The 10,015-nt window shown below is 35.0% G+C and overlaps 1 protein-coding gene across 2 annotated transcripts in view; it reads right to left on the reverse strand.

Annotated features, from left to right (window-relative positions):
• Positions 1-2,473: 2,473 nt before the first annotated feature.
• LOC111089202 overlaps positions 2,474-10,015 on the reverse strand; it is a 21,610-nt gene continuing 14,068 nt past the window's right edge. For both annotated transcript variants that reach the window (XM_022401304.1, XM_022401263.1), the window contains one exon: positions 2,474-6,307. In XM_022401304.1, coding sequence (XP_022257012.1) covers positions 2,996-6,250 — 3,255 coding nt within the window. In that variant the 5' untranslated portion in view covers positions 6,251-6,307 and the 3' untranslated portion in view covers positions 2,474-2,995. The remainder of the gene's footprint in view (positions 6,308-10,015) is intronic.

The following is a 10,015-nucleotide window of genomic DNA, read 5'->3' on the forward strand; positions in this document are numbered from 1 at the left end:
GTTAGTCATTCCTTCTACTATATGATTTGTATCCAACACTGAACACACTGTGTTAGTCATCCTTATATTATATGATTTGTATCCGACCCTGAACACACTGTGTTAGTCATTCTTATACTATATGATTTGTATCCGACCCTGAACACACTGTGTTAGTCATTCTTATACTATATGATTCAAAAGTCCGGTTACAGGGAAATAATTTCAGAAATGAAAGGTATGTGAAAAGAATTGTTGTGGGCTTACCTGTGACATTATCATTGAGGTCATTCATGGTCAACTTCTGGAAGTGGGTGTTATATCATTACTCTTAAACCTTTTGGACTTTTCAAAGATGCAATGTTTTGCTTATTTTTTACCTTACACTTCAAACTTTGGTTTGTGTAATAATGGACTCCGAGTTGTTGTGGTACAAGTCCATATGTAGGGAAGTGATGCACTTGTAACTATAACTGTTATTCCTGAAGACCGACTTTAATTTAAAATGTTTTACTTGTTATTGGCTACACCTTTACCATTGACATTTTAGGTCTAAGATGCACATTAATAAAATCTCCGTAGGACATGATCTTGAATCACATTAATGACCTTGTCACAGGGTAGTCCCACAGCACCTCGTTACACATCACTAAGAATTTGCATTTTAATATATCTTTTTGTTTTTGAAAATGACGCGAAGGCCGATACTTATGCATGCACAATTACGAAACTAAAACCAAATTTTTCGTGTTAAACAAATTATTAATTTTGCACATTTTCAGGTACATGCTGTTATAAAAGCTTGATTTTCGTCTGTAGTTTACATACAGTAGTGTCACATCCATTGGGACATTAACAGGCCTCGATACGGGTTCTATAAATGAATTATTTAAATTGACAGAAAATCATACACTTTTCATCTCATATTTTATACTCGTGTCCTCTATAGTTTAGTTGTCCCTATTATGTCAGTGCGTACTAGGTGTTATTGAAATGTTGTTTAACACACTAAATATATACTAGATGTACTTCCGCAGGGTTCCCGAAAGTGTTCTGTTTCAAGAGTTACAAATATTTTTATTTCTTGCTTTTCGCGATTCGTGGCATGCGCTAGTTTTACTGACGTCACGACAGTACAAACTGCAACGTTTAGCATTCCATATGTGACGTTATTTTAGTGTCTACTAACTGACTGACAGACAACATACCAGTGTATAGTAGCGCAAGTGGTTAAAACAGATGACCCCCTCCAGGCCACCCTCGGTCCCCTTTCGGAGAAATTAACTGAAAGTTAGATGTCATTTTATGGTATTGACACTTTTAATGTACATAAGACCATTAAGTCTTCCTTTTCATTCTTTCTAAAAGTAGAGTTCACGTTTTCGGAACCCATAAAATCTTCCTTTACAGTTATTAAAGGTTTGAGGTTACCTAGATTATACTCTGAATCGTCGGAGATAATGAAGCGGGATATAGATTAAATACATTGTCTGTTTTTCACATGGTTTATATAGGTACACAAATATTCACACAAAACAAATACAGATCAATAGAAAGAGATAAAAAGTAAAAACAACCTTTGCTTTATTTTTTAGGGATCGCTCGGGAGTGGAGGTAAGGAAAGGGTTCTTCTTGAACGTTACCATTAAGATATGTCATCAAAATCCTGTATGCGAGTACATAACGTAAGGAGATGAGGGTGTAAAATATATTTTCTGTATGAAAATATTAATCTTCTCAGTTAGGTGTTACTTAATAAAAAGTAAAGTATTAAGTTATACAATGTATTTTTATAAATACTTATATAAATGCATATCAATAGTTTGGGTTAACATTAAGAATAAGAGTTCCAATTTATATATTTATATATCCTCTTTGTAGTAATTTGTTAAATCTAGTTAATTGATGTAATACTGGTATTTAAATCTAGTTAATTGTTGTAATACTGGTATTTCAATCTATTTAATTGTTGTAATACTGGTATTTAAATCTAGTTAATTGTTGTAATACTGGTATTTAAATCTAGTTAATTGTTGTAATACTGGTATTTAAATCTAGTTAATTGTTGTAATACTGGTAATTTTAAGCAACTTATTGTTCTATTTTTCGTTTTGTCAACGAGTAGTTATGCAAAAACAATTTGTTTTGTTAAACTAACAAGTACAATTACCTACGATAAAATAAGGAAATTTAATAATATATATTTAATTCAATAAGAACTGCGCTTGGTTTTTAGATCTTTATTTGAAAAAAAAAACAACTTCGTAGTTAATTAGTGATTCGTTCTCTTAGGCTAATGTATTAAAACTAAAAACAAGAAACTATAAAAATGTTGAAAAAAATGATACATTTCTTGACTATCGCGAGAAAAAAAATCGATTTATGGAAATATGAATTAAAGAAAACTGAGAATATGATTCTAGCAATGTGTTGAATAGGATTTTATTACAAAAAACAACAACACATGAAACAGTTCAAAAAAAGAGCACGGTATATATAATTAACTAGGATGATTTTTAATCTCTGTGCATAAGATGTAAAATCAAAATCATGTAAGTTGAATGGCGTTAAGTAGGGTTTTTATATACTAAGAAATAGTGCATTACATAGCATTTAAAGGCCTTAATTAACACTAATGTGTGCCCCAGAAAAGTTTCGTAAGGATCATCACGAATCACTTCTGACTTTGAGAGCAATAATTTAGAATAACAGATTAAAAGACTACCGAATCCTAGTTTTTCTCACATGCGCATAGAAAATTACTAGTTTACACATCTTCATATTCACAAATAGTTTTTAATAACGTCCTAACTCCAAGAAAAAAACAACAACCTGTGACGTGTTTTTATTAGTAATAAATATTCTTGGCTGTATTTTCTTTCTCGAAGGCTTTGTGTTTAACATAACAAACACTTCTTTCCGAGAAATTTTAACTATTTTATACTCACACACTGGTACATTTCCCAGTGTTTCACTTTACAGACACTTTCAGTCACCCAACATTTATTCTGTTCATTTATGGTATATACCCTAGTTCATCTTGAAGATTTGTTCGAGACCATTGCCAGAACTTCCTCTGGCTCATACCATGTTTCACATTGACTAGGGTTACCTGTGTAGCCATATTTTCCAATTCTGAATCCGGCCTCTTATATTTATTGTTGATAACTCCAGAATAATCTGAAAAATATTCTTCCACGCCAGAGTCAGAAGAACCACTACTTCCAGTGCCACGCCGACGCCTTCGGTGCTTTATTCCTTTTCTTTTCTCTTTTCGAGACAGTTCGCCAGTAGATGAGCCACTCAGAGCTGATCCTCCGCTCCTACTTCTATGCTGCTGTCTTGAGAAGTTTTTGGACGGCAAATTAGACCTCAGGTCATGAAAACTCCAGGACAGTTGCCTCTTCTTTTTTCTCCGAGTTTTAATGATTTGGTTTCCTTGAGGACTGAAACACACCTCTGATGTGTCATAAGCTGAGTCCTCAGAACAATCCGATCCCTTTCTACCTCTGAGATGTTCCCTCAGTTTTGACCTAAAGTTCATTAGTTTCTTCTTGGCACGATTAAAGGATTTTAGACTGAATTTTTTTAGACTAGTAAGAAAACTGGGTCTTCTCTGGAGATGGTCATCTGATGAAAATCGATTTGCTTTTTGATAATGGTTAGACATTTTAGTCATCGGTAACGTCGCTACTCCATTATAGGTCATTGAGCCTTGACACGTAGAATCCGACAATTGACTTAGAGTGGCCCAATTTTTAGTATTGTTACCTGTGTTGTAAGTACGAACACTAGATGGTAAGTATGAAGTTTCGTTTTGCATAAGGTCAGCTTGTTCCGTCTGAAGGTTTTTCTGGTAAGGTACTTTTATTGTAATTTTTGTATTGCCGTGGCTGTTCTTATCCAGACGACATTTTCTCATTTCATTGTGTCTTACAGATAAAAATTTTCCCGATTCATGAACATCAGCATGAGTCTGAAGTTTATTAATATATTTTTCATCTTTTCTGCATTTTCTACTAGGGTTTCTCCTATTATCATCATAATCTTTGTGTGTAGTATCTCTTGTGAAGACTTCATTCACATATTCTCTTCTGCCTCTAAAAAACTCAGAATATTCACTCTCGCTGCTAAAATCTATCGTCTCCGAAAGCTCCATTTCTTCTTTCTGATCACTATTTGTTAAAATCTCAGTAAGTGATGTTAATGGTGCATAATCTCTTGAAAGTTCCTCAATTTCATAATTGGAAATGCAGTGATCTACGAAATACTGATTCGGTGAATGAGTCAATTCCTCAGCTTTTCGACATCCTTTAGTCTTTTTTCTATTACTCAAGGAATGATTGTAAACGTCATTATTTTCATTGCCTAAAAATTTCTCCAATCTGAAATCAATGTCACTTTTACAACTACCTTTTAAAGCATTATTTTGTGTAATATTAGATAAATACTGAGAATCACTCTCACCTTCCACATCTGATGTTCTTGTGTTTATTTCTGAACTTTGCTGGCTATTATCTTTTATTTCATAAGCCGATTGGACTTTATTTATAATTGTTATTGGGACATTATGAACAGCTTGTTCTGAAATGAGATTCGTATTAGTATATATATCATAATTTCTTTCTGGTCTACCTGTTGGATGTTTTATATTATGAACATCATTGTGCTTCTGTATCACGTTCCAGATGTGTCTTCGGTCATGTTCTTGGGGCAAAAAGTCTTTTCGGAGTTCATTATTTGTGGATTTTCTTTGGTTGATAGAATTGTTATCATTATTTTGATTGCAACAAAATCTGTTGCCAAGGTTTTCTAAGCGTTCTGGTTCGGTATTGGAAAGTGTGAAGGATTTATTCTTGTAAATAGTATCACAAATCCCTCCGTCCAATTGATTTTGTTTTTCAATAAGATTTTCGCGAGGTAAATCTCTAGATGACGAGAGTGCATTTTCAATTCTTTCAGTTGAGCGACAGCGGTTAATGCTAGTCATATTTCTATCACTATCGGATGTGAAATGAACATCATTGTAATAGATTCTGTCCAAAGATTTACTTCGATTTTGCAACTCTTGTCTGGTGTTATGACGCGAACGTTTCTGTAGAGATTCTTTTATATTGTCATTTTTGCAGCTTCTTGTGCGACTTGAATTCTTGTTCATTTGGTCAGAAACATTTTCATGTCTATTTTCTAGTGAAAAATGACCATCAATCAGATTGTTACATGACACTAATTTAATATTACCATCATCTGGTCCATTGGATTTGTCTGTTAGTCTTTCAAATGATCTGCTTCTATTGTAGCCCTCCTCGTGTCTTTTCCTATACAAAGGATATACAGGAATAGCCTTTTCCGACTTTTCTTCTGTAATTCCATGACTATTTCGAATGTATCTTTTATTGGAATCTGGAGACGAAGAAATATGACTCATTTCATTTTCATAATAATTTTCAAGATCTGTTTTTTTTGTCCAAATGTTCCTCCACTTTGAGGCCCTGAGCTGTTGAGATTGGTGATTTATCTTTCTCTCATTGTTATAATTTGAATGACTAATAATTGATGGCGTCTCCGTGTCAGGCATGAGAGTGTTGTGGCTATAAAAAACTCTTCCAGATGTTCGGTTGCTGCTTCTATCATCGACAAAAAGCTCCATCGAACCAATTATTTCACTTGTTTGTTTAATATTGTCTAGTAAGGAGCAAATAGTCATGGCATCTTCAGTACTAGCACAGACAAAAGCATGACACTCCACAGATTTTAAAGAACCGACACCTCGTAGAAAACATACGAAAAGAGATGGATGGGTTAAACTCACCAAAAAGCGGTGTTTCCTCGCTAGTTGGACATAGCTTTTTTTGTCCATGACCGCATCTGAGCAAGCTAAGGGAACGAAGGCCGCTCCAAACATTCTTCTTTTCAGTATTTTAGTGTGAAAACGAACTGAAGCCCAAATAATGATCCCAGATATTGGAGTAATTACTTTTGTAACTACGGCCTCACGGTTTCCTGTCTCTTGGTCTTCTTCATTTTCAGCCACCACTAGTCCATAATCAGATAGCAGAAGGTGCTGAGTCAATGCCAGGGGATGGACACTGCGTTGGTCTTCTCCTCTTCTTCTGGACTTAGTGTAAAGGTCCAGTAACGGCTTTTGTAAAGTTCGCATGTTCACTTTCTTTCTTCTGGTGGGGAAAAAAACACTTCCAAGATATCGCACACGGAACCCGTCATCCACTTCTTTCGGGCCAGATGATCCAGGACTGTCGCGAACGATCATGGTTAGATATCAGGCCTGTAATTACTTATTTGATGACTTCGCTTGCATCTTCAGACCCTGAAACAGAGATAATTGATGGCTTTTGAATAAGGTAGCGTCAGGTGGTAACCATTATTAAATTACTGCTAATCGAAATATCGTAAAATAAGCATTTCATTGTATCATAAAATATTAAAACACAGATTTACCCTAAAAGCAAAAGTAACTCGACTTTCTATATCTGTGCAAGAAATCCAATATTAGTTAACCTGTACTTCACATTGTATGAATAACGGCAATACAGGCAAAATCTATACAAATAAACTGCAGTGGCTTGTCTTTGGATAGAGGAATTTCGTAAAAGTTTCCAAAATATGACAGAAGATGTGCAACAAGACAACTTATTGGATAATCCAGTCTAGTATAGAAGAATGTTCATGAGATGGCGCTCTCTGTTCAATATTTTGCAAGAATTCCACTGTCAGTAAGTTATACGTCCTTATTGGGATGTGTGAGCAATAACGAGTGAAGATAGCCTAGAAAAAACAGGTCGATAAAACCAGTCCTGCATTCTTTGCACTGTCAAGTATTGCCTAGGGGCTTCCCTAATTTGTTGGTATGTTTGTTGGTATTAGAAGAATTCAAAGTGCGAGTAGAGGGCTGTTATTTTGACTTCCTGCACCTGCGTAGAGTTTAACCTATGGAAGTGTCTGGGTCTTCTCGACGACCATTCATTCTGTTTTAAAGTACAAAATCAATGTTATATTTAGGTGTTGAAAGAGCTTGTATCACCCATACTATAGTAATTTTGTTGAATTATTTGTACATCTTAAACCACACTTCTGCGTGAGAACTGACAAGTACGTGGGTATGAAGGTCAAATGACGAGGGAACGTAAAACTTATCCTATTCTCATTGTATTTATACGTATTTATTTATAGTACGTCATATCTGTTTGTTTTTGAATTTCGCGCAAAGCTACACGAGGGCTATCTGCGCTAGCCGTCCCTAATTTAGCAGTGTAAGACTAGAGGGAAGGCAGCTAATCATCACCACCTCTTGGGCTACTCTTTTACCAACGAATAGTGGGATTGACCGTCACATTATAACGCACTCACGGCTGAAATGGCGAGCATATTTGTCGTGACGGGGATTCGAACCCGCGACCCTCAGATTGTGAGTCGAGCGCCCTAACCACATGACCATGCCGGGCCACGTCATATTTAAGCAGAATACTTAGCTGGATAACATAAATAGTCAAAAATTCGATTTGAGTTTAGATAATTAAATTATGCAAAAAGAAAGACGTATGCGAAGTAAACCGCGCTCTTACTATCCCATTTTTTCCTGTACATCTACAGTCTGTGCTCGTGTCTTTTTAAATACTTTTAATGCGCCAATCCTCTAAAAGTCGTATTCGTCTATATGTGAAACCAGGTTTTTATATACGTTATTTTCATTTACAATTTCAGATGACTTGTTAGACAACGTTTTCTCTTTATAATACAAATCAAATACAAGGCAAAAACACCCCCTTTGCCTTGTATTTGATTTGTATTATAAACACCCCCTAGACTGAAAAGAAATACCTTTATTCATTGTCCTGCCACTGTTATTCTTAAAGACTTTTGGGAGTCTAAATCATTCGTCTTCCCATATTGTATCTTTTGAAACGTTCTTTAAACGAAGAGTACTGTGTCATGAGTTTAAAACAATTCTGAACTTACTGTCGAAGCGTAACCAAGAAATAATTGGGAAAATCCCGGTTAATTTCCAAAATGCAGCAGGCTAGGCCAATCTTGTGGTCGTAACATGTAGGTGCGTAATCTTAAGAATTATTTGACCCATGACTTTTCTTGCGATAAAGCACCAGGTTTGTGAGTGTAAAATACAGAAGTTCTTTTTACGAAACCACTTTTTTACAGAATGCGTTATAAAAAGCCTAAGTTCTTTTCTCAGAAACAAGCAAAACGAACCCTCTTAAAATATTATAGAAGTTGCCATGAGGTAGGAAACTAAATCAAACTTCCAACCTTAAAATTATCCTGATAAAATAAAATTCGTTATTTCGAAGACTTCACGCAACACTATACATTGGTTTGTTTGTTATTAAGCACAAAGCTACAAATGAGCTACCAGTGCTGTGCACATCGCTTATAAGGAAACTCGATTTTTAGCGTTATAAGCTCCCGGGCTTACAACCATAAACTATTTTTTGTACAGCAAGAAATGAAATATCCTAAAGCAAACGTTTGGATTTTTTGATAATTTATTTCTGTATTTACAGTTCCATAATCACTAATCCCAGTGTGCTCTACATTTCTCATTTTGTTGTCGTCACTTTGATAAGTAGAAGAATCTTCATCAATTCAGCATTTTTTTTCACTCTTTTACTGTTTCTTTTATTTTGGGGGAAGACTCGGAAATTGCACCGATTTATTAAGTAATATAAAACAACGTATTTTTAGTATTTGTTTACACATATAAAATACCGCCAGTCTTATTTATTCAGGTTTATTCGATGTATATTTCAATGGATATATCGATTGCAAAAGTTTAGGTAAACCTAAATTTGATATATTTATTATATTACCGAACACTAAAATGTGCTATCAGCACTGTGCCCGCCGCAGAGGTCGAACCCTGAATTTTAGTCTTACAATTTGAGGGAAGACATTATAGACTGCTGGAGTATAAAAAATAATAATTACGTGTAGTAATCACAATGTTTGGCCACGTACAGTGTACTCTGCATGAGAACATTCAAGGTTAGTCAGTAGTTGTAGCATGGTAAATGTTTATTTATTAGAACTATGAGAAACTACTACAAAACACACTTGTAACAAATTTACAGAGAATATATTACGTCCACAAGTAAACGTGCATCATCTGTGAGGCGTATTCAATGTGCTTTCTAAATGAATGATAGTACTTTAGAACAAGTGGTGTATACAGACTTTACATCCTCCCCCAAAATGCTTGCCACAGTATTTTGATAAAAACGAAACACCAACGAAATCCTAACAAATGAGCATGAATACAACCATTTTACTCTGATAGTCTCGTGTTACGGCAAAAACATTGTGGTGTTGATTGTATTTACTATATTGGGAATAGGACTTATCTGTGGAGTTTTTGCACGTGTAAATTCCCAGTGATATAAAACAATGCTGTATGGACATTCCCAGGTGTCATGGCGGAGGTATTCAGTCAACAAGCCAATCTACCACAAGACACGTGTAACAAATGCCTAATTTCAAAACAGCACCATTATTAAAAATAATCGCTAGAACTTACACCTTAACTATGAGATCACCTGTAAAGATTAATTGGAAAAATTGACCACAGCTTTCCAGCTTCACCAATTGGCGGAACTTTCGATACAAAAATGAAAACAGATTGAACACAAGACACCAGTCCAAATCTAGTTCAGACGTGCAGCCATTGGGACCTCTTTTATGACTACATAGGAAGATATTTAGGTTTGCAGAGCAACTTATTAATCTTTTTTTCAAACACACAAGCCTTACTACTTTAAATACACGTGGCTGCATAGTTGAGATGTAATTTGTCAACACTAAAAAATCTCCCTTGAAAAAAATATGTATGAAGATTAAATAAGAACTGCAGTAACACAGGCTTGCGATGGTTTTATTGTATTGAAAGTTTTATATGTTCTACAGTAATTCATGTACGCTAAATCCGAAAATGGTATCCATTTTTCACCATCACGTACAGATTTTTCACAAAACGTCATAACGCAATACATATAAGAAAGACCACAAC

The sequence above is a fragment of the Limulus polyphemus genome, unplaced genomic scaffold (genome assembly GCF_000517525.1).
Source record: "Limulus polyphemus unplaced genomic scaffold, Limulus_polyphemus-2.1.2 Scaffold4, whole genome shotgun sequence".
Lineage (NCBI taxonomy): Eukaryota > Metazoa > Arthropoda > Merostomata > Xiphosura > Limulidae > Limulus > Limulus polyphemus.